Source organism: Episyrphus balteatus, chromosome 4 (assembly GCF_945859705.1).
Source record: "Episyrphus balteatus chromosome 4, idEpiBalt1.1, whole genome shotgun sequence".
NCBI lineage: Eukaryota > Metazoa > Arthropoda > Insecta > Diptera > Syrphidae > Episyrphus > Episyrphus balteatus.
This window is the reverse complement of record NC_079137.1, coordinates 51,956,020-51,982,115: the sequence shown is the minus strand read 5'-3', so window position 1 is coordinate 51,982,115 and position 26,096 is coordinate 51,956,020. Positions and strand designations below refer to the sequence as shown.

Genomic DNA, 26,096 nt, shown 5'->3' with positions numbered 1-26,096 from the left:
TTAAGTTTTCTTTTGTGCGTTTTATATAAGAATGAAAGAAAAAAAGCTAGAAGAAATTAAATTTTCCTTGCTTTGGCTTTTATTCCAGTTTCATGCAATCAGCCAGAGACCGTTTTAACCCCGTTGCCCTGTGTTGTATAGTCAGTTTCCAAGGAGATTTTTCCTTTCCTTTTTTTTTTTTGTATCCTTTTGTTAAATTTTTAACCAGAAACGAGTTGAGGTGAGGATTGAGAAACAGTTCAAAACTCAATCAACACTTTTATAACCCACTAAAATGAGAAAAGACAAAAAGTAATTAATGCTGCTTGCTGATGGAGTGGAGAGAAAGAAGAAGAATCTTAGCCAAGAACTCTCTCAAAGCCGTAAAAGTGAACAGCTTGATGGGTGTTTTTGTTGGCGGAATCGAAAATTTGATTTGTTTTTGCTTGTTTGGTTGTGAAGGCGGACATCTTTGATTTTGTTTTATGGGAAGTTTTGTTTTGGTAATAAAAATAGAATATAGGCTCGCAATAGAGTTTTCTGGGTGTTTGATTGAAGATTGGAAAGATTTTTGAATGATTTTTTGTTTTAGTAAAATAAGGATATTTTTTAAGGATCTCATTAATTAACAATTTTTATCAATTTTTTCTTATAGATATCCCAGTAGTTACACTTGAACTTGGTACAAATAGTATGAACTCATCATTTCGAGAAGGTATTGATGTATTTTTTGAATGCAATATCAAATCAAATCCATGGGTTTACAAAGTTAGTTGGAGACATAATGTAAGTAAAAAAGTTGATTTTTAACTAAATTTTTTAATTAAAATTAATCTTTTTAAAATTATTTCTATTTAACAGGGTAACTCATTAGAAAATAATTTAAGTGAAGGAATAATTGTTGCAAATCAGAGTTTGGTCTTGCAAAATGTTAGTCGTGCTAGAAGTGGTATTTATACGTGCGTTGGAATCAATCGTGAAGGTGATGGTGAAAGCAATCCTGTTCAATTAGATATAAGATGTAAGTATTTTTTTTTTTTAAATAGTTTTTCCAATAGCACAATAAATTCAAAAAACGCTTTTAGTTACCTATTATTCATGAATAGATCTTCAAAAGAAATTTTTTTAAAGGTCTCACTCGATGAATTTAAAGGAAATTTTTCATAATGCACTTTTGTCGAAAATTCAATTTTTTTTCCGAACATCTTAAAAATATACTTTGATTTCAAACAACTTATGAACGAGAAAATCTTGGGTTACATTTTATGAATAGAGATTCAAGAGTCCTTTCTTTCGAGATCGAGAATTTTTGAAAACGCTTTTTTTTGCAGGGGTTAAACTTGGATTTTTTGTAGAAAATTCAATTTTTTTTTCGAAAATAAAAAAAAACAAACTGTAATTGCATTTAAAGTAGCAACCAGAACTCAAAGAAACCCTTGGGTTACATTTAGGAATAAAGCTTGATAGATTTGGAGGAAATTTTTAAAAATTAATTTTTTTTCGGCAACTAAACTTGGATTTTTCTCAAAAATTCAATTTACTGTCGAAAATCTAAAAAAGTTCAGCGATTGCTTCAAAAGACCTTTCTTTTGAGGTCTCACTTGATGAATTTGAAGGAATTTTCGGCAAGGGGTTAACCTTGGATTTTTCGTCGAAAATTCAATTTATTTTCGAAAATCTAAAAAAGTGGTGCGATTGCTTCAAGAGACCTTTCTTTAGAGGTCTCGTTCCATGGATTTGGAGGAAATTTTAAAAAATTCATTTTTTTACGACAAGTTGTTAACCTTGGATTTTTTGTCGAAAATTCAATTTATTTTCGAAAATCTAAAAAAGTGCTGCGATTGCATCAAGAGATATTTCTTTAGAGGTCTCACTTCATGGATTTTTTTTAAATGCATTTTTTTCGGCAAGGGGTTAACCATGGATTTTTCGTCGAAAATTCAATTTATTTTCGAAAATCTAAAAAAGTGCTGCGATTGCTTCAAAAGACCTTTCTTTAGAGGTCTCACTTGATGAATTTGGATTAAATTTAAAAAAAAATTCATTTTTTTTTCGACAAGGGGTTAACCTTGGATTTTTCGTGGAAAATTCAATTTATTTTCGAAAATCTAAAAAAGTGGTGCGATTGCTTCAAGAGACATTTCTTTAGAGGTCTCGTTTCATGGATTTGGAGGAAATTTTAAAAAATTCATTTTTTTACGACAAGTTGTTAACCTTGGATTTTTTGTCGAAAATTCAATTTATTTTCGAAAATCTAAAAAAGTGCTGCGATTGCTTCAAAAGACCTTTCTTTAGAAGTCTCACTTGATGAATTTGGATTAAATTTAAAAAAAAATTCATTTTTTTTTCGACAAGGGGTTAACCTTGGATTTTTCGTGGAAAATTCAATTTATTTTCGAAAATCTAAAAAAGTGGTGCGATTGCATCAAGAGATTTTTCTTTAGAGGTCTCACTTGATGAATTTGGAGTAAATTTTGAAAGATTCATTTTTTTCCGGCAAGGGGTTAACCTTGAATTTTTCGTTGAAAACTAGATTTATTTTCGAAAATCTAAAAAAGTGCTGCGATTTCTTCAAAAGACCTTTCTTTAGAGGTCTCGTTTAATGGATTTGGAGGAAATTTTAAAAAATTCATTTTTTCTACGACAAGTTGTTAACCTTGGATTTTTTTGTCGAAAATTCAATTTATTTTCGAAAATTCTAAAAAAGTGGTGCGATTGCATCAAGAGATATTACTTTAGAGGTCTCACTTGATGAATTTGGAGTAAATTTTGAAAGATTCATATTTTTCGGCAAGGGGTTAACCTTGGATTTTTCGTTGAAAACTAGATTTATTTTCGAAAATCTAAAAAAGTGCTGCGATTTCTTCAAAAGACCTTTCTTTAGAGGTCTCGCCCCATGGATTTGGAGGAAATTTTAAAAAATTCATTTTTTTCGGCAAATTCATTTTTTTGTCGAAAATTCAATTTATTTTCGTAAATCTAAAAAAGTGGTGCGATTGCTTCAAGGGACTTTTCTTTAGAGGTCTCACTTCATGGATTTGAGGGAATTTTTTTTTAAATGCATTTTTTTCGGCAAGGGGTTAATCTTGGATTTTTCGTCGAAAATTCAATTTATTTTCGAAAATCTAAAAAAGTGGTGCGATTGCTTCAAGAGACCTTTCTTTTGAGGTCTCACTTGATGGATATGGAGGAAATTTTTAAAAATTCATTTTTTTCGGCAAGGGGTACCTTGGATTTTTCGTTGAAAATTAGATTCATTTTCGAAAATCTAAAAAAGTGGTGCGATTGCTGCAAGAGACTTTTCTTTCTCTGGATTTGGAGAAAATTTTTTAAAATTCACTTTTTCGGCAAGTGGTTAACCTTGGATTTTGTTGTCGAAATAAATTTTTTTTTTCGAAAATCTAAGAATATATACTTCGATTGCATATAACTTAGCAACCAAACCTCAAAGAAATTCGAGGAAATTGAAAAAAAGGAATTTTTTCCCCAAAGGGCCTAGAATTATAATTTTTTTTGTTATAAATCCAAAAAATTTATTGATTGGAAATCGTTTGAAGGTCCCTAAAAAGCTTTCAGGTTTCACTTTTTCAGAGAGTTTCATCGCCCAAATCCAAAATCCAATTATATTTTATAATTTCACAACAACTCTTACGTTCTTCCAATTTTTAGGAAAACACAAAATCCAAATATTTAAATTTAATGTGTTTCAATTATTTTTCCAAACATAGCTGAGTGGCTTGACTATATTGTCAAGAAATTCGTATTTCATTTAAAAGTACAAAAAAAATTTAAATTGAAAAAACATGAAATACATAAATAAGGAAAAATGCATAAAAATAAAATTTCATTTCTTTTGTTTACTTTATATTTTTTTTTTTTTTTTCAAGAAGTGATTTTGAAGAACATTCATTATTATCAAAGCAATAGGAATTCCTTCTGCAACAAAAACCAAGAAATTTGCTGTAAATTTTTATTACCTATCATTTTATGGTTGAGGCTTTATTTTTTATTGCAAAATATTTATGAGCAGTAAAAAATTATTATTAATTAATAATTATGAAAAGAAGAAAAACAAATTAAGTGGTAGGTATGTTTGACAAATTTCGTTCTTTTTTAATGTTCCCATAAAGGTTGTACGATTTGGGTGGGCTTTTGAGACTTTAATTTAATTAACGAAATGTCTTTGTGGTTACTCTTATTGAAAAGTTGTTTTTCTTTGTAGCCAAGCTTGAACTTTATTCCCTTTTTTCCATTAAATTCCTAAAATTATTTACCCCCAACACTCAAATCATTGGAATGTTTACAAAATAATTTAATCTATTTCATAAACCACCACAAAAAGACTGCAGGGTAAAATTTTCTTCTTTATTGCAATAATGCAACTTATTTTTTTTTATTTTTTTTTTCAAACGATTTATAATATTATCTTCTTGTTACATTTTATTAAAAGATAAAATATTCTTACTTTCTTTTTTTTTTGTTATTTCTTGTAGTTGCTCCTGTTTGTCGACCAGGACAAAGAACAATGTATAGCTCAGGGCGACATGAGACTGTTAAAGTAGCTTGTGAAGTCGAAGCAAATCCATCTGAAGTATTATTCAGTTGGAAATTTAATGCTACCGCTACCGAAAGTATAGACATTCCTGCGTCTTTGGTTGCAATTGAACGTGGCAGGAGTGTTGCACATTATACACCAATGACAGAAAATGTAAGTATGAAAATTTATTTATATTTTTTTTTTACTAAAAGAGAGGAGACAAATACTATCCCTAAAAATAAATAAAGCAACAAATTTTGAATAGGCTAACATGACATTTTTTTAATTCTGCTTGATCGAAAACTTCTTTTTTCCCGGTTGTAAAAAAAAATGTCTTTAAAGTTTAACACCATAACTCAGTAATACAAAAGTTAAAATAACGCATTGATAAGCCTTCTTCTGGTATGTTTATCTTTATTTCTAGTGTTTTTACATATAGACCAGTGCCAATCCGGTTTTCAGAGGGCAAAAGTTGAACAAATTATTAGCAGCATAAGGGTGGTGGGAAAATTTAGGATAAATGGTATATGAAAGGGGAAAAATAAATTGCCCACAAAAAAATTGGGGGAAAGGGGGTGGGTGGGCGAAAAAGTGGTTTGGGTGTGGGTGTCAAAGCTAGACGTCCTATCGAAAAAAGTCAAATGCAAAAGTTGTAGGTAGTATAAATGTCTACAACTTTTACTCAAACAATTTTTTTCGATAACCTCAAAAATATTTGAAAAAATGCAAAAATACGATTTTTTGATTTTTTATTTTTATCTTTTACAAAAATGGTTGGATTTTAACAAAACTTGGTTAAAAACTACTTTGTTATGTTTTCTATCTATTAAAAATGTTTTTTGAGGAAAAAGTTAATTTTTGGATTTTTGACGAATTTAATTTGAAAAAATAGCCTATTTTTCAATCAAAAAAGTTACCGAAAAAATCGAAAAAAAATTCGAAAAATCGAATGCCTTGTTCGAATTCACTAGTCAAAAAGTTTTTTTTAAAGTAAAAGTCAAAGTATATTTTTCTAATGGTTTTTTGTGCGCTGAGCTCGAATCCGAAGTCAGAAAAATTCTATCACATCACGTTTTTGAGATATTACCATGCAAAACATCACAAAAATAGTGTTTTGGACGTTCAAAATTCAATATCTCAAAAACTTTTCACGTTAGAGCTATTCTAATGCTAGATTCAAATTAAGAAGGTCAAAGGCCATTAGAAAAGTATAATTTAGTTTCTATGGAAAATTATTTCTCGCCAATATTACTGTCATTTACGGAAAAATCGATCTTGAAAATCGTTTTTTTGTTTTTTTCAATTTTTCTCAATATTTTCTAAAACAAAAGTATACTTTTTCCACACAATCTTAAATTATAGGTTTTAATCTAAATAATTTCATTTCAAACATTTCAAAAATCAAAAATTTTTTCTGTAACTTTTTTGATTGAAAAATAGGCTATTTTTTCAAATTAAATTCGTCAAAAATCCAAAAATTCACTTTTTGCTCAAAAAACATTTTCAATAGATAGAAAACATAACAAAGTAGTTTTTAACCAAGTTTTGTTAAAATCCAACCATTTTTGTAAAAGATAAAAATAAAAAATCAAAAAATCGTATTTTTGCATATTTTCCAATATTTTTGAGGTTATAGAAAAAAATTGTTTGAGTAAAAGTTGTAGACATTTATACTACCTACAACTTTTGCATTTGACTTTTTTCGATAGGACGTCTAGCTTTGACACCCACACCCACCCCACTTTTTCGCCCACCCACCCCCTTTCCCCCAATATTTTTGTGGGCAATTTATTTTTACCTTTCATATACCATTTATCCTAAATCTTCCCACCACCCATATGCTGCTAATAATTTTTTTATTTTCAAAAATTATTGGCACTGGTCTAATAACTATGGTATGATCAATAACACTGGTTTACAAGGGTTTTGTTGCCGAAACAAAAATATGCTTTTCTGAAGGTTTTCGGTGAGCTGAACTCGAATCCGAAGTCAGAAATAACTAATCAGCTCCCGTTTTTCAGATATTACCGTTAGAAAATGCAAAAAAACGTTTTTTTGAGTTCTTCTGACCTTATTCTTTTGTATAAGGAAAATTGTTTGAACATAGGTATTTAGTAACGGTTTCTATAAGAATTTTTTTCCATCTTTCGATACCTGTTTAAATCTTTTCAATATTTTTTGTATTGCTCGAGATATCTTAAAATGAAGTAAGTGGGTTTGGCTTCATATATCATAAAGGAGATAATGACGTTATAAAATTTATTAAAATACCAAACAATTTAGGATATCTCGGGCATTAAAAAAGATATCGAAAAGATTTAAACAGATTTAAAAAGGAGGAAAATATTTCTTATAAAACCCGTTACTTAATATGCTCAAACAATTTTCCTTATATGTATAAAAGAATAAGGTCCGAAGTACTGCATTTTCTAACGGTAATATTTCAAAAACGGGAGCTGATTAATTTTTTTGGACTACAGTTTCGCGTTCAGCACACTGAAATCCTTCAGAAAAGTATATTTTTGTTTCGGCAACAAAAAAAAAGTTTGATTTTGTTAACCAGTGTAATATAGGTCCCAGAAGTAGGGGAGAGTGGGGCTAAATGTAACAGGGGTAAGAATTAACACCTAAAAAAAGCGATGTTCCTTTCAATATTAAGAAACGCGTAAAGGAGAAAAATGCTCAATTTTTGCATATCTACCGGCACATTTTCTTCAGATGAAGATTAGACGACAGGGTGAGAAGTTACACTAGTGGTGCCCAAAAAATGCATGTTTGTAACTTTTTTTTTTAATTTTATTTTTGGTCTACCTCTTTACCCGAAAAAGATAGAGTGCTAAGTGTTTTTTTGTTATATGCAACTGTGTTTTGGCTCAAATTGCGTGTATATGTTATGTCTATATCAGTTTCGCTTTTTTTTTAAATTGATTTTATGTGCCAAATTTCATGCTGGGGCTAGTTGTAACATTTTTCCGGGGCAAGTTGTACCATGTAAAAACCTACCTATACTGAAAAATTGTTTACCTAATATAATTAACAACCCTGAATATGAATGCTTGTAATTGAATTTGTATTTATTTTGAAATTGGAAACACATTTTTAAACCACCACTTGAATTCATAACGCTTATAAAACAATTTATGAATTCGAATAACTTTTATTTAAGACTACTGTCAAATTTTCTCTGGAAATCTTGGATTTGCTCCACTTTTTACAAAATTGCACCAAAATTTCATGACTGAGGTTTGTTTTTATTGTTATTAATTAAAAATAAATAAATATAAACAAATAAAGGTATTTTTCTCTTATTTTTAGTTCTTGGTACAACCTACCCCGGTATGTGTTACACTTTGCCCCGTATGTGGGGTAAGTTGAAACAACACGATTTTTTTTTTGGAAGCTTTATTTTTCAACATTACCGTTATGTTTTGCTAAATTTTTATGATGGATCTTGGAGCTAAAACATGGGTCTTTAATTTAAAAAAGGTCTGGTTGACCCACATTCAAATTTGTAGGAGAACCATCGATTTTAGAAAAAAGTGTTACATTTGGCCCCACTCTCCCCTAAAGTTATCCCTGATGCGATTATTTTCTCCCTGTTTGAACGTCGAATTTTTTTGATTAATTATTTTTTAAAGGAATGGCATAAGTTTGAAAAAAAACTTTGTTCCAACCCACTTTTTTTGAAAAAATGAATTTTTAATGAATATTTTTTAATGAGTCCTGATAAGTTACACCAAAAATTTCAGCCAGATTGGCTAAAAAAGGTAGGATCGAGTTGCGAAAATGATTGGTTTAACTTTAGTCCGCGATAACTGGATCGTACAGAAAAGCTTTCGTGTACCACATTTGAAAAGTTATTGAAGAGCTAAATAAATTGAAGCTAAAACAAATTTACAAGGTAGGTCCATTTTTAAGAAGATATTTTCTTATAGGCAACAAAAAAAATTGTAAAAAAATGTTGCGCATACACCACAGTGTCCACTGAAAAGCAAATTAAATAATTTACGTGGAGTTTGAACTTAAAGCTGGGAGTTTTTAAGCAATAATTTGTTAATAGAAATGGCATGGTTAAGTTTCAACAAAAATAAATCCCTTCGAAGGATGGCATTCAAAAAATGAATCATTACAAAAAAAATTTTCTTTAGTTTTGTGAGAAAATATTAAAAATTGAAAATTCTGGAACAACTCTAAGCGTTATTACAGCTTCTAGTTCAAAAAAATGGTTGCCCTATAAAAATTGGTAAAAATGTTTCATTTATAACAGAAACCAGAAATCTAAGCAGCCTATAAAAATATTCTAGGTAAAAGGGTGTATTTTCTTGCGAAATGAGATAAGTCCAATAAAAGTCAATGGTATATTTATATAAATGTTATCTCTGCTATAGGAATTACGAATAAAGTAATTCTATAGATTTTTTCTTGTAAAAGGGTGTTTTTTTAGTTGAAAATAATTATTGTGGATTGGAAAAACTAAGTAATAATAAAAGTATAATACTTAAATTCAGTCATTATATTGCATTTGAGATTAGAAGCAAGAATTTAAAGTACCTATAAGAAAATCACGGATAAAAGGATGTCTTTTTTTTTACTAAAAAAAACGAATTTTCACCCTTATGAATTTTGGTAAAAAACGTTGCAATTAGGATATTTAACAAGAATAACCTACACAATTTTGGGTAAAAGGGTATACACTAGTAAATTTTGTAAAAAATTCCAAAAATTCAATGAGTCGTGTATCTATGTATATGGTGTAAGAATTTTAAGTATGAACGTTCAATTTGTCATCGAATTTTTAGTGAAAGGGTGCTTTTTTTTGGGTCAAGAGATAATGAGTATTTACTACCAAATAATATTTTTAAAAGTCGTACCCGATCGAAATTCAGTAATAATGTAACATAAGTATTGGAGTCAAGTATCAACGGAGTTTATAGAATTGATTTAAATGAAATGGTGTTTTTTTGAGGCAAGGGAAATGTAGACATTTTGAACAGAAATTTTTTCCGGAATTATTTTTGCCTCCACTCTGGTTTAAAATCTTTCATTTTTCAGGTTTAACATTATTGTTCATTTCTAAAAACAAATACGATTTCAGAAATTGTAAAAAACTATAGATACTTGTGTCAATTCAGAGTCAGCACCCTTTAAGTATCCAAGTTTTGAATTATTAAATTTGACTTGAAACTCATGCCAGAATTCTGAAATTTGTTTTTAGGTCAGCCTAATTCTTGATTAATTTCAGGACACTGAAAAACAGTAGGCATTGCAAGTAAAATTTTAGATAGCCTAGCTAAAACACCTAACTAACAAAATCTTATTCAGAATATTTTAAAAATGTATTGTTTCCTTAGAGAAAATTTATGATAATATTTGTTTTTAATTTTCTTTTACAGGATTACGGAACACTGTTATGCTGGTCGAGCAACGAAATCGGTGACCAAAGTGAACCATGTGTTTACACGATATCTCCAGCAGGTAGGCGTAATAAACTTATGTCATCTTGTTTTATTTCCATATATATTGTTTAACGTACAAGAGGTAAGGTACGGTATAATGTCCAATGTCCTGCGAACAACAACTTCCCCAGCTTAAAGGATTTTTGTCTGCGTCAAAAACCCCAAAAACAGCCTTTAAAAATGTTAACACCCACACATACAGACAAGACATACACCCATATAAAACGCCTAAAGTCATTCATTGTCGTCGTTGAAAGTCGTTCTCATTGTCGTTATAAAGTCTGTTGTCGTGTTATATCCTCTTCCGTATTTTCGAGACGACCGACGATGGCGGAGGATGGAGTAAAATCTCCGGCTGCATATAGAGAGGTTTGAGAGCATCAAAAACTCTCCACTTAAAATATTTTACGGGATCTAAAATGAAGAAGACCGTTGCAAATTCCCGCCGGAACTGATGATGGACTTATTGCACCAACCAAACTACCCAAGACCACCGCACCACAATCATCAACAGACTTGTACTCATTTAATCTTCGTTAAAGCAGAGCAGAGTGTTTTTGTTTTTGCTTTTTGTTGTTGTTGTTGTTGTTGTTTTTTCTTCAATTTTTTTCTGATTTTCTTTGTTCTTGGGGAGCAAGGACGAAGAACTGAAGCTGGTTATGGTAGGTTAGTTGGTTTTGGGCTCTGTGCACTTGTCTCTCTGCAATGATCTCACAATTTTGGTGAAAAAGCATGTGCAATATGCTGCTGCTGCTGCTCCTGCTGGTGTTGTTTTTATAGCAGCGGGTGGTCTTGATGGTCTATATGGCTGACTGGCGCGATTAAATGTACACACAAATATATTCTCTGGCAAAGCCAATGTGTTGTCTGAGAGTGTATAGGTATCTCTATACAATTTATATTTATGGTCTTTGTGCCTATGTTGTGTATGCACAAACACTTTAGCTGGCACTCCTTTAATACACTTAATTCCGTTGGGGGAAGGAAAATCGGTATGATGGTATTTTGTGTGTGATGTATACGAATTGAGCTTTGACACTGGAAACCCATCGTCAGCAGCGCTTCGCATAGAAGTAAAGTGGTTCCGGGAGAAGGCGAGATGCAATGCAAAGTCCTGGCACTAGAGCAAAGGAGAGAGTATTTTGACTATGAAGTATGCATGAATTTTGAGCTTAAATGCTGCTGCTGTTGAAATCCTTGCATCTATTTCGTTTTCACGCACAATTTTACTTGCATCTAAAATCCTTAAAAGCGATATTTTCATACCCTTAACGCTGTGATACCTTCGTTAAAATTTGCTTTTCATCTTTCTAAATCAGATGGAAGTATAGATTTCCATAAGGAAATGCATATAAATACATGGCCAGAGATGATAAGGATATATTGAAATTGATACCTATATATAGAATCTATCTAATCATTATTTTGTTCTTGTCAAAGTTAAATTCTAATGTATTGTTTTTTGTTTGTGTTAATTTTTTTCTTTACAGGTGAACCAGATCCACTTATAAACTGTACATTGCTAAATCAAACATCGACAGGATTTCAAATTGAATGTTTGGAAGGATTCGATGGTGGTTTGCAACAGGATTTCATTATGGAAGTTTATGTTAATGGAACCACACGTCATCCAAGGATATATAAATCAAAGTATGTTAAATCAATCAATTTTTTTTTATAAAAACAAAAAAGTACAAAAAAACCACAGCTAAACAATGACTTAATAGTATCGATAAAAGCATATATATGATCATTTTATTAAATAAGAAAGAACAACACAAATTAATATCGACTATTGTTGTGATGTTCCCATAGTTTTATTAAAAAATATGAAATGGTAACGGAGTTACGAATAACAGAGTTACGCGCGACAGAGTTACGGCCGTCAAAGTTACGCGAAACCGAAGTTACGAAAAACTAGAGTTACGAATTCTAAAGTTATGTTAAGCTATGACATGTAATTTTTGGGTTGGCAACAATTGCAACTACAGTTCACCACACCAAAATAACGTCTGTAAAAAAAGGGGTGTTTTGGTTATTATTTTAATATAAATAATAACAAAGTGGGTATTACAAAATACGCTATGAATAATTATATTAATTAATAGAAAAAAAAATACGTATTTGCAATATTAGTTGGACAAATAAGAAGTTAAATTCAATTATGTCCCCCAAACTTACCAAGTATACTTATGTTTTTTTTTTCTATTTCAACGTTTTTGCGATCTTCTCACAAAAACAAAACCATATATGTATATCTATACCTATCCAATCAAAATTTTACAAGATTAAATAACACCCATTTTCGCTTATAACTCATTTAGTTCTGACCAATGAGGAAAATTTTTCCTCTTGTTTGTATTTCCATAATTCCATATCGTTCCTCGCAATTGTTGCCAACCCAAAAATCACATGTCATAGCTTAACATAACTTTAGAATTCGTAACTCTAGTTTTTCGTAACATCGGTTTCGCGTAACTTTGACGCTCGTAACTCTGTCGCCCGTAACTCTGGTATTCGTAACTCCGTCGGTTTCCAAAAAATATATGTAGTTTCTGCCGAAGCTAAATCCAACTGTGGATAGTCATTTGTTTTCTTGTGAACACATCTTTGCTGATGTTGATGTTATTTAAAAAATCCAACTGTAGATAGAACTACAGAGAAAACAATTCTGTTGCTAAAATTTTCTGAGGTTTTTGACGTTCAATGTGGTGAAATCCATTTGAACTCACTAAAGGAGTCAGTGTACCCTTCATATGATAAACGCAATTTTAGGAGAAAAAAAAAGGAAGACATTTGAAAAAAGACACGATGAATAATAGTTCCAAAACTGTGAGTTCAAAAATGTATGGATATACAAATTAGTGTAGTGCAGCTGAAAAATCTATTTTTGACAAAAAATTCAACATTAGATTCATAATTGAGGATACAAAATGTTTTTTTTTTTTTTTCATTTTGTTGAAAATAACTGTAATACAGTCAAATAAGGCAAACAAGACTCTAAACCTTGGAATAAATGATAATAGAAATTTTTTTGCTCAAAATTATCGTTTTGGTGTTCTACAACTTACCTCAAAAGTCTAGAAAAATCTCATCTCGCAAATCTCGGTTTTTTAGGTCAAACCGCTAGATGAGATATAAGCACAAGTTTTCTATTAGGATTCATTCATAAGTTTAACCCTTAATTGACTGGATTAAAATTACTTAATGAATTAAGTTTTGGCTTAATCGGTTATTTTTGAGTTATAACAGCTTCAAACTCAAAATGTTTCAACTCATTTTACTGACTCAATAAACCTGAGGGTAGATTCTTGTTCTTTTATACAAATACGCAAACGGCGATATGGATGCTAAGTGCTCCTAAGTTGAAGGTTTAAATTTTGCTGTCTTCTGATTTTTTTCCCCAAGTAAAATACACAAAATATGGCTTTTGTTTTTGACAACATTCATATCTTTAAATTTGAAATACATTTCATTTTTAATTTTTAGTTTTAATTTTATGACATTTAAACAAAAAAAAAAATTAAAAATTAAAAAAAAAAACAAATTGAAAACTCAAAAATGAGAAAAAAAGACAGAATTTATCATTTAGTACTTTAAAGTACACAATTTATCGCAATGAGAAAACCAAATTAAAAAAAAATCCCATTCATAGTTTATAACGTGAATGACAAAATTGACAAGATTTTACAAAATAAATTTTATTACTTTTAATTTAACATTTATATCAAGGGGCACGGTAGTGCCCAGCCAAGTTCTATAGCAACTTTGGCACTACACCCTTATTTATAGGAAACAACTCAGGCCATTTTTGACCCCCCTCCAACTTCTATACCAAATATGTCAGAAATTTCAAACTCGCTCCATTTGTTGAACTTAGGGCTCTTGATATTACCCGGGTATTACCCGGTTCAATAAATACCCGGGTACCCGGGTACCCGAATATGCGGGTATTACCCGAATGTGCGGGTACCCGGGTATTTTAAGTGGCGGGTACCCGAGAAACCGGGTAACGTGTTCTTAATAGCATAAAATGAGGGAAAATATCAGAGAAGTCTAGTTTAATTTATTTATAAGTAATTAGTCGTTAATAAGAAAAATTCGTTTTGAAAAATATGAGCCTTTAAAAAATTACCCATAAGAAACACGGTTTAAATAATAATAATTGTTACGTTTTTATAAAATTAATTTTCTATTTCTCAAAAGAACCATATCTGCGTTGGTAAGGTTTTAACAAAAAAAAGTTGATTTTGAAGAAAGTTCTTTGTTTCCGTCATAAGAATACATATTACACTTTGAAGCCGAGTGTGAAATCATGAGAGATGTTGTAAGGAGTCATGTTAGGAACCTAATAAAGGACATTTCACCTAACGAGAATGAACAAATCGCTAATGAACAACGAAGTGCCATGGATTTTTTGTTAAAAGCAAAATCAACTAATGAGCCCTTAAACGAATTTGATAGGTATTTGAGAGAGCCGCAGATAGACTATAATGTTTCTGAGCCGTTAATGTGGTGGAAAAATAACGAAACCAAATATCCAAGCTTAGCGCTGCTGGCTAAAAAAATTTTGTGTATACCAGCCACATCGGTATCATCAGAACGATGCTTCTCTGCAGCAGGTAACGTTGTCTCATCAAAAAGAGCAAGCCTTTTACCCGAAAATGTAAGTTTATTGACATTTTTGATGAGAAATCAAAAATTGTTGCAAATAAGTGATAATTAAATTTATTCTTGTAATTAGTACTTGTTGAACATTATTTTAATTTCACAACGAAAACCCATTTTTTTTAATTATAAAATATTGAGGTTTCTTGTTTTCGAATAATTTTTCAGTTTTTGTGTTAAGTATTTTTAATATTAGTATTACACCCATGACTCATGAAACTTGCCAAAAAGTTTGCTTTTGGGATAAGAACCAAGGATCAAAAAAGTAAAAAATAAATTTTGGGTGGAAGGGTATTTTTCCGCGGACAAGGAGGAGGAATTGAAGGTCAAAGTACTTATAGTGAAAAAATTGTTTGTCGAACATCATCATATGACACATATTTTTAAGGTATATAAATAAATAAAGTGAATACGAATGCTCTAAGAAAAGTTATTGCCGATTAAAAACAAGGGTGCTTGTTTTTTTACTTTAACAAGTAAATATTATCGAACCCCATATGAAAAACAAGATACAAAAATGAAATTTCACCAAAAATATTTTTAGAAATTTCATCGAGGGTGCTTGTTTTTAATCGGCAATAACTTTTCTTAGAGCAGTCGTATTCACTTTATTTATTTATATACCTTAAAAATATGTGTCATATGATGATGTTCGACAAACAATTTTTTCACTATAAGTACTTTGACCTTCAATTCCTCCTCCTTGTCCGCGGAAAAATACCCTTCCACCCAAAATTTATTTTTTACTTTTTTGATCCTTGGTTCTTATCCCAAAAGCAAACTTTTTGCAAAGTTTCATGAGTGTGACAATTTTTTTTATTTGTTGATTTTATGTACTATTGTTTATATAAATACTGTACTATACTACTGTTTCTCATATAAAAGTCTTAAAGTCTAAAAGAAATAAAGTTATGTTAAATTTATAATATTGTTAATGTTTTTTTTTAACCTTGACTATAGTCGAATCGATGGAATCCAACTATACATTTACTGATTTTACAGTGTGGTAAAGAAATGTTCTTAAATCTGTTTCAATCAAATTACTAATGCCTAGATACGAAAATATTGCGGCTACCCGAATATGACCGGGTACCCGTACTATAACGGGTACCCGAATTAATGGCCCCCGGGTAATACCCGGAAATGCAGGTACCCGGGTACCCGGGTAGTTACCCGGGTATGCGGGTATCAAGAGCCCTAGTTGAACTAGTCGAAAACAAACTCCTTATTTCAGCTGCCTAGGATGAGTAGTTCCTGAGATATAGGGCTTCGAAAATCTCAAAAACCGTAACTGACTGACTGACTGACTGATTCACTCACTGACAGATCATCAAAATTATGGAGAACTTCCCGATATCGTAGAAACTTGTAATTTGGCACAGTGATGGGGGCTGAGGTGCATACAAAGGAAAAAATCAAAAATTTAAGATTTTCAATTCAGGGGGCGTGGTAACCGCCCATTTTCGCTGAATTGTCATCAATTATTTTAGAGCATTTCTAACTATTGTAGAATCTTGAAACTTGGTAGAATGATAGAGCTGGTGGTTTATATAAGAGGAAAAATTTGAAATTTGAGAATTTTAGACAGGGGGCGTGGTAACCGCCCATTTTCACTAAATTTTATCAAATTTCTTAGAGCACTTCTGATTATCGTAGAATCTTGAAACTTGGTAGAATGGTAAAGCTAGCATGTTATACCAAGGAAAAAATTTAAAATTTGAGAATTTTGGATAGGGGGGGTGGCAACCGCCCATTTCTGCTGAATTTTCATCAAATATTATAGAGCATTTCTAACTTACGTAGAACCTTAAAATTTGGAAGAATGGTAGACCTGGTAGTTTAAACAAAAGAAAAAATTAAAATTTGAGAATTTTAGACAAGGGGCGTGGTAACCGCCCATTTTCTCTGAGTGTTCATCAATTATAGAGATTTTAAGTTCTACAGCAATACCTTGCAAAAAGTAGTGAAATCACAACAAAAACATTACTGTTAAAAAAGGAGCCAAGTTCTCCTATGTTGAAGTTATGCTGGCACAAAAAGTACTGAAATGTAAAAGTGTACCAAGTTCTAAAGCTTGGCTTTAAATTTGTATAAATAAAATGTTGATTGTTTGCTTGGCAATTGCTCAAATAGCTAATTTAAATCGGTAATTTAACGAAAAATTTTCAAGAGAACAATCAACATTTTATTAATACAAATTTAAAGCCAAGCTTTAGAACTTGGTACACTTTTACATTTCAGTACTTTTTGTGCCAGCATAACTTCAACATAGGAGAACTTGGCTCCTTTTTTAACAGTAATGTTTTTGTTGTGATCATCTTTTCACTCGATGAGATGCACGTTTGCACAATGAACTTTTTTAACTCTATGAAAAATTATTGTTTAATAATAGGCGTGTTTTTTCTAATACTCAGTAGCTACTCACTCTTTATTTTATTCACAATACAATAATAAAAATTACACAAGTAAGTATTTGTTTTTATTGTTTTTCGAATAAAGTAAAAAAAATGAGAAGCTACTGAGTTGTAGAAAAAACACGCCTAATAAAACAAAAAAACAAAACGTTCCAAAATCAAAATTTTCGAAAATCAAAAGTTTTCAAAAGTTTTTTTTAAATCATTTGAACAATTTTTTTATGTTTTCCTTTTTTATAATTTTAAAATTTTCTTTGCATTATCAAAAATGAAATACTCAAATAAACTCGGACTACTTAAATGACCTTTCTACGAATAATGAATATTTTATTTGAAATTGAATTCACTTTTCCTATGAAGAAATATAAAAACATAAGAAATTTTAATTTTTTTGCGCATTATAATTCTCCTGAAGATATGAACAGAAAACTCAAATTTTATGACTGTATTGAAAACCTTCAGATTGAAATTCAGTTTCCCCAAAGCTATGAAGTTAATAACTTAAAGCAATAACAGCAGAACATTCCACTTCCTTTTAAAAGAAAAATGTTACTGGGCTATGTATATTAGACCGTACTTAAACTAAGAACAAATAAATTAATGATTTCGATTGAAGAGTTTTTGGGTACTGCTATCTCAATCATTGACCCGTTTATTCTGATAGGAAAGAGTTTCTCTAAATTTATATTTTTGGTACTCAATTAAAGAGAATAAAAAGCTTATTCTTTTTTAAAATCAAAACCCGAAAAGTGCAACTTTGCATCTTAGCCCCTTTGAAACTGGTGATAAGGATTTAACGAGGCGTTATTATAGCATAATTTTTTTTCAAAATTTTGTATCAGAAAAAAAAAATTATAGAATTTCTTCCAAAACTTTCAAATTGTACCTATACACCATAAAAAAATTGTTTATAAGAAAATGTTCCACATACGCCACAGTGTACGTTTCACACAAATTTTTTATATATTTTTCGAAAAATAATATTTCAAGTCGTTTAACAAATAAAGGTGTTTTCTACAAAAATTATAACAAAATGTCGGGAAAAAGAAGACATCTTAACACTATGCACTGGTGCACCGAAATCTGGACACAGAGTACCACCGCCGTGGTCATCTGTGCCCTGATTCCTCCTATTTCTTTTGCTGACAAGTTGATTTTGTTAAAACTTCAATGCAATAACGTTTATTAAAAAATGTTTATTCCAAAGAAGTTTCCCTAACTTAGTATAAAGTGCCTCTTAAAACACTGACTATTAAAAACTCAAATATTTATTGAATTTTGTTTTATAGCATCTAAAACGTTTCGATACCTTAAAATTTATTTTTAAGCTGTTAAATAAATTATACCTTGGGGTATACGTTGCAGGATTAATCTCAAAACTAACAAAAAGACCATTTTTAATTTGATTTTTTGTGTTGACATAGTTATTCTTACATAGTTTTTACTTTAGGTAAATAAAGTACATACATATAAAAAAGAACTTTAAAACTTCCTCCCTACAACACGGTCCATTAATGTTTAAAAAAAATATTCTTTTGTTATTTTCTTTGTTTTCCCAAAAAAAAAAAAAAAAAAATCAACAAAAAAACAACAAGGACACCATTCTTTGAAGTGAGAGGCCTTGTCCCTGGAGCCGGATACAATGTATTTTTGGTAGCACACAATAGCAAAGGCCGTAGCAATGCAACAATTCTACAAGTTTATACACTCAAAGATCCTGAAAAGCAGACAGGTAATAACAACTACTTTCTATATGTATTATAGCTATGTATTTGTATATGTCGTCCTTTTTTTTATTTTATTTTTTTTATAACTTTTATTATTATTATGTATTCTTTTACAAAAAAAAAAAAAAACAAGTAGGTATATATTTCTGTGAATGTGTGTACACATTCCAGTCACTAAAGCACAATGCGCTTTCTTCTGTGTATATTTTTGCCGTGTGTTTGTTTTAATAATTTCTTTTTATTTGTTTGACTTTTATTTTATTCAATTTTGTTTTTTTTTGTGTTGCACCATTTCATTTTATGTTTCTTTCTCCGCACAACTTTAATTATCTTCGTAAACAATTCATAAAAAAAAACCTATACAATGGATGTGTGTGTCCTTGTAGTTGTAATTACATTCAAAAAGATACCCAAAGACAATGCCGGTGATGAAAACAATGACAAAAGTAAGGACATGCAAATTTTATTTATTTATTTTTTCTTTCTTTCTTTCTTTTTTTTACCTATAATAATTTTGTTTTTGCTTTTGTATCTATAATTTCATTGATTTTTATTCATTGCATCAAATTATCCTGCAGTTCCTTTTTTCAAAAAGAAAAAAAAAATTCATCAATTGGAAATAAAAATTCCCTTAACACAAATTTCATCCAATTCACTTATTATCCTTATTTTTCTATTTCTATCTCTCTCTCTCTCTTTCTATTGACCTATTTTCATATAAAATAAAGAGAGATAGATAGAAAAGAAGCATAAGGACATACCTAATAAAATTATTTCGTTCACAAAATACAGTGATTTTATTTACAGATCTATCTCTAGCATACGCACCCGTCATCGAGGACATCCGACCATTTCTCGGCATCTTGCTCGGCATTGTGGGTAGCATATTCTTGGTAGCACTGATAATTGTCATTATTGTTCGAATGCGAGGATCATCCGGACGTGATAGAAACAATTACTCACATCAAGTTAGTCGGGCTGGCAATCTGCACAATGGTCCCTCAATTCAGGATATTCGTATTGGCCGGGAGACTTGCCAGACGAGTAGTGTCGATAGTATTGACAAGAATCCGGACATAATACCACAAGGTAATTATTAGTCCACTTCAGTGACTCGGACTCATCAGTAAAATTGAACAGAATTAGTATTTATGTGTATGTATGTGTTTTCTCTCTATTTTCAAATGGTGTTGGTGTTGGTGGTGGTGTTGCTATTGGCCATTTTATAGATGGTCGAGATGACGAGGATGAATGGACAACAACGAAGGGACACAGTCGAGCGTATGCTACAGCAGCTTTAGCCGAACAAAATGCCATAATTACCTCGTCCACGTACGATCGAATACCGACGTATGCGGTGATTGACAAGAAGACAGCTCAGAATCATATTCAGCAACAATTGCAACAGCAGCATCAACAGCAGCAGCAGCAGCAGCAACTTCAGCAGGCTACCCAGCAGCAGCATCTTCACCATCATCATGGTACGCCACAGTATATAACAACATATAATACCCTGATACCGGTGAGCAAGATGGGATATGCCACTCAGCAGCAGCAACAGCAACAGCAACAGCAGCAGCAGCATGCGAATCAGCTGCAGCAACACCAGCAGCAAGTGAATAAGGTGAGTTAGTAGGTACCTCCTATACAATTATATAGAGTTACAGGATATAAGGACTTGTACCAGTACAAAAGGTAAGAATAGAAAAGGTAGAAAAAAAAAATTGAAAATAAGTGACATGCGGGTGCTCGGTCCTGGGGTGGTGTTTGATAGCTCCTTGTTTAAGCAAAACTCTGCGAAACAGCGGCGGTGGTTTGGTTATGATGGATATGTGTGTGGTAAGGTATAAAGGTACTATATTCTGATGAATATGATGTAGGGAAACCGCAGTTAAATTGAGCAGCAATGGAAAACTTTTGCCAGCCAGCATCACTCACCGGCATATAGATAGGTAATACTTCCTTTTCCTGTTCCTGTTCCTGTTCGTTAGTTAGTTCTCTCTGTTCTCTTTCGCATTGAGTTCTCTATTTTCTGTGTTCTGTTCAATGTACCGCTAAATTGAGTGCATTTCACACACTTGGAAGAGCTTTTTGATTTTGCATTACATTGCTAATTGCATGGCCTATTAGCTTTCAATCAGCAATATGCATAGCATATATGCATCATGTTGTATAGAGAATTGTATGTAGCCTCATCTGGGTACCATTATGTCAGTCTTTACCAGCAAAATATATAAACTTTTTCTACAGGTATAAAATATATGGTTGCTTCTGAAAAGTTTCAAGTTTTTAAGGAAAATTCTGTTTATTGTGAGGAGAGTTAACTGTTTCAGATAGGGATGGTTTTTTTGCTGTTGATTTTTCCCCCATACCTACAAAATATAGTGCAGGTTGTTTTTTAATTGGTAGTCAAGCTGAATAATCAAAGTTATCTTGTTTGGGTGATATGCACTTTGATTGTCTGTGTGATATAAATCCAATTTTTATTCTTAGAATTCTATTCATTTAAATAAGTTGGTTGATTGTTTTGTGTGTATAGATCAATCTGGTGGACAATATCCCTTTAGCAATATTGAATAGTGGTACAAAGGAGTTCCATTTAAATCAGCTTAATGGCAGTTTGATTTCTAGAAATTTTCAAATTGTACCTTTCCTTTTGTGTGTTAAATTTTCTTAGAAAAACTAATTGTTTAAGAACCCGTCTTAATTTTCTATTGAAGTATTACTGGTAAATTATTGGTTATTGGATGGGTGTGGTTTCCTTTTCAAAAATTTTAAGAAGCTTAATTTAACAGATTTGCATTTACCAAACAATGGTTGATTTTCACTAGAAATTATTCAAAACTCCCCAGCTGATTTTTGTTTCAAGCAGAATTAGTTCGATATCAGTTTCTTCTTTTTCTGTTTTTCTGTCAAAAGCTGGCCAACATAATGGAGCTGATTCATTTGAAAGAAATTGAACTTTGTTTTATCATTAAAGTAAATATACTTCCAGGGTTCGCTTTACATTTGCTTGATATCTTGAATTTTTTGTTTTATTATAAATTAATTTCTATTCCAATTATATACTGAAAAAAGAAATTAATTTCAAATATTTATTCGGGCAGCCATTTTGTAAAATACAAATTTGGCAATTTTTGTTTGGATTCAGCACGGATTCTGCTAGATTTCCTTGCTTTTCTATTTTTACCTACAAAATCCCGAAAACCGAAATTCTGAAAACCCAGAAATTCTAGTTCAAAATGCCGTAAACCGAAATTCTGGAAATCTAAAATCCCAAAAACTAGAATTTATAAAACCCAAAATCCAAACAATCCAAATTATTCCAAAAGCCCATAATTACAAAAATTCGAAATTCAAAAAACACAAAATCTGGGAAACCCAGAATCCTGATATAACCCGAAATCCAGAATGGGATCCGAAAAATTTGTATAAAATTAAAAATTTGCTCAAACTTTTTCAATTTAATCAATCTTTCGGAATTCCGAAAAAAGCAACCACCATGCAATGAACGATCACAAATAATTTTTTTAAATCAATATTAAACATATTTAACAAAATAATTTTATGTTAATTATGATAATTGTTATGAATTCTAATTACTTTTGTTTTTATTAACTTCAGTTTGTTATGTTATGACATTTTGTTAAATAAAAGTTTCAGAGCAGAAAATTATAAAAAGCTTACAACTTTTTTAGTTTTATTTTCGGGATTATGGTCTTTCTGGATTTTAGATTTTCCGGATTTGGGGTTTTGGGGTTCTAGATTTTTGGGATTCTAGAATTTTGAGATTGTGTCCACCTTTCAAATGTTTTTTGACGTCAAAATTTCATAAAAATCTTTACTATGCATCAGTCTGTGCAACTTTGTGCCACTATATACATTAATAAGTGGTCGGATTTTGTCCAAATTTGGTAAATATGATTTTTATAGAATTCAGAAAGTACATAATTTTTTTTTAAATTTTGAAATAACTCGCTTACCTTCCATATAACATTTCGACGAAGGTACTGCAGTTTTATGGAAAACTTGTTGAACGATTTTGATAAAATTAAAATGCATGCCTGGGTCGCACGTAATTGGTCTAAACAAGCACTTATATTTGAGCCCCTTTTAGACATGGTACTGAGTAGGAGTAGCATTTTGTTTAATGCAAAAACGCAAAAGCAACCGCAAAGATAGCAGCACTTACTTGTACAGTCAATGCTGCCCCCTATTAGCTGACAACACAAACCCTTTAATAACTCAAAACAAGACAAATTTTTTCCTTAAGAGGCTCTTATATGAAACCATTTAAAATTTAAGCTTTTGGTAAAGTTATATTTAAGCCCAAAAAAAAGTGAAACTACAAAAAAAATTAATTTTTTTTTTTCAAATTATTTTTGACGTGATAACGTCTTATAAATGGATGAACCATGACAGCCACCACAAAAAAGTGACGCCATTTTCTCCCATTCCACTCTCGCACTTTCGCGGTGCGGCAAAAATTTCAATTCAAAATTAAAAATAAACTATTAGACATAAAAAAATCTTCTATAGCTAATTTAAAAGATAATAACCTTAAGTTGAATACATTTGAAAGATTTTTAAAAATTCCTTCATTTATTAGGGTAAACAGGGGTAAAACGGAAAGATGAAATTTGGGCTAAAATCTAAATGCAAAGTTGTAGAGAGTTGGTTGTTTTTTGCTATAGATAGATGAGACTAATTTAAGAATAACTGCATTTAAAAAAAAATTCTAAAAAATTTTGAAACTAAGCTATAACGTTTTGTTTGAACACGTGTTTTGGTGCTATGACAAAATGATGATTTTGGGTAATGGAAATTTTTTTGACAATTCTAAAGGTGCCAGGTGAAAGATGAGAGAAAAAAAAAATTAGGGGTCTAATACGGATTTTTTTCCAACACTTCGCGTTTCGAAATATGAATTTTTGAAAAACACCTTGTTTTTAGTTGTAGTTTTGGGTAGTTTTTCGATTTTTAGCTTTTTTTTTTTTTTGAGCGTTCAACTTATAGGTTATGTAGGTTTTGGCCTTATACATACATGTGCAAAAAATTGTAATCGGTTAGTGAGTTTTGACTGAATAACGGAAGAAACAAGTTTTTAAAAAACACGTTTTTTGACCGTTTTTAACCGATTTTCATCGTTTTTTATTTTTATCTTTTTTTCTTTAATAGATACAGTAATAAAGTATATGAAGTAATGATAGACCATGACCACGACTAAATGTATGCGAAGTTTCAATCATTTTCGTAAACACAATTTTGAGATAACGGTAAAATAAAATTTTAGAATTCAACAGGTTATAACTTTTGACCAAGACCAGATAGAAATTTTATTAAACTTTAATAAGCATCCTGATACAATTACCTTTCATTTGGTATAAACATAACGGTAGACTAACTACAAGCTACACAATGTTAAATCAAGAAACTTGCGAAAAACCTCAAAACACCAGTGAAAGGTGAAATAATAAGCTTTCACATGGTATAAAATTTTGTATAGGTTGTCAAACAAAAAAATTGATTCCATTGCTTGGGAACATAAAAATATATGTTTTTTTTGCTTTTTTTAATGAAAATTGATCGAGTTCAAAAAATTCTAGCTCTTTTTGTAGACGTCTCATAGACCTGATCGATATTATATTTTGAGCTAAGAGCTAATAAGCTTTCAGATGGTATAAACATTTTTACAAGTTGTTACGGAAAAAATGAAATTAATGACGTGAGAAGATAAAAATTCATGTTTTTTTGCTTTTTTTTTTTGATGAAAATGATTGTTTTCAATAAATTATTTTTATACTTTTTGCGAATTGTAAAAATTTAAAAATGGTTTAATTCTTAAGAAGAAATACTTGGCTTTTAAATTGCATAATTTTTTTTGTAAGCTTTTATAATAAAAAAAATTAATATAATGAGAAAATAAAAAAGGAATTTTTTTTAGCTTTTTCTTGTAAATTATGATGGTTTGAAATAAGTAAACCCTTCAATTGACTCATTTTAAACAAAAGCACACAACCTGTTTTCTGACGACGTTATCACGTAAAATCATCGTCCGTAACCGGCTTTACAGACAAACTCTGTTTTTTTTGGAAAATTTGAATACATAGTAATGTTTTGGGATAAAAACAATTATTTTGAATGAAATTGGCTGTGCAATTTATAGGTCATAAGGTAATAGAAGAAAAATATATGTCGTTTTTCGATGCAAGCGGTAACACAAAATTATCGATTTTTTGGTAAAAAAAAAACAAACTAAAAACACAGTTTTTTTTAAAGAATCACTTAAAATATCACATAAACCAAATTTAAATCTAAATTTTTAATGAATTCTCGATACTTCGAAACCGTTATATGAAAGATATCCGTTCTAGTAGATTTATTTAAAAACAAAAATAACCTTGAAAATGACAAAAAAATTATCTGTACCAAATTTCAAGCAAATCCATTAACCCATTATTCCAAGATGGTGGCAGCTCCCGACATCTTATCATCCCAACAAATAGATTTTTAAGATTAGGACATAAACCCGAACACATTTAATGAAAAACATTTTTTCCCGCAAAGAATGCAATGTATTATCCACATTTTAACTAATATGCCTGTGCTAATATTGTTCTAAAATGCTTCGAGAGCGATTACGCGCGTTTGAAGAGTCCATTTTATTTCCCTCACCAATATTTCTATTTTTTTTTTTTTATTAAAAATGGATTTTCTACTCTACATTTTAATTTTAATTTATGTCATGTCATAAGCCTTTCCAAGCATATAACTGGTAATAAAAGGTCAGTAACTCTTATATAATTTTCTCTCATTAATTTAATTTGCTCTTGATTCAATTAAAAATTTAAAAACTCATTCCTTTAAGCAATCTTAACTGCTGACTTCTATAAAATATAAAGCTGCATTATGGTGCTGTATTATACCATTCCCATTCCCATCTCAAGGAAATAACGTTTCAAATTATCGCCTTCAACCGGATAATACACTTAACACTCTCATAATGTATGAGTGTAGAGTACTCTCAACTCACATTCTAGGACAATAAACACGAAACGACGACTATATAACGATGATAATGATGACGATGACGATGTCGAAAACGACGACGCCTAGCCGACCGTTCCTTGTTGGCTTTGGTATAAAGTTTATATGCTTATGTTTGCCAGAGAAGGACCTGTGGGCATTGAAAAATATATATTCCTGCAATAGGATAAGTGAGAGCATTTCCGCTAAAAGTGTTCGTGATTCTTGATATATAATCCCTTTTGCTATTTTTATAACCGGAAGTCTACATAAAAGAATGTAGCACTTG

General features: G+C 30.7%; 1 protein-coding gene across 3 annotated transcripts in view; it reads left to right on the top strand.

Annotated features, from left to right (window-relative positions):
• LOC129918969 (hemicentin-1) overlaps window positions 1-26,096 on the top strand; it is a 265,301-nt gene that overhangs the window by 196,206 nt on the left and 42,999 nt on the right. For 2 of the 3 annotated variants that reach the window (XM_055999736.1, XM_055999739.1), the window contains exons 8-16: window positions 635-765; window positions 841-1,000; window positions 4,473-4,687; window positions 9,910-9,991; window positions 11,463-11,622; window positions 18,650-18,786; window positions 19,168-19,227; window positions 19,589-19,870; window positions 20,011-20,405. In XM_055999736.1, coding sequence (XP_055855711.1) covers window positions 635-765; window positions 841-1,000; window positions 4,473-4,687; window positions 9,910-9,991; window positions 11,463-11,622; window positions 18,650-18,786; window positions 19,168-19,227; window positions 19,589-19,870; window positions 20,011-20,405 — 1,622 coding nt within the window. The remainder of the gene's footprint in view (window positions 1-634; window positions 766-840; window positions 1,001-4,472; window positions 4,688-9,909; window positions 9,992-11,462; window positions 11,623-18,649; window positions 18,787-19,167; window positions 19,228-19,588; window positions 19,871-20,010; window positions 20,406-26,096) is intronic. The other variant, XM_055999738.1, reaches the window with a different exon arrangement.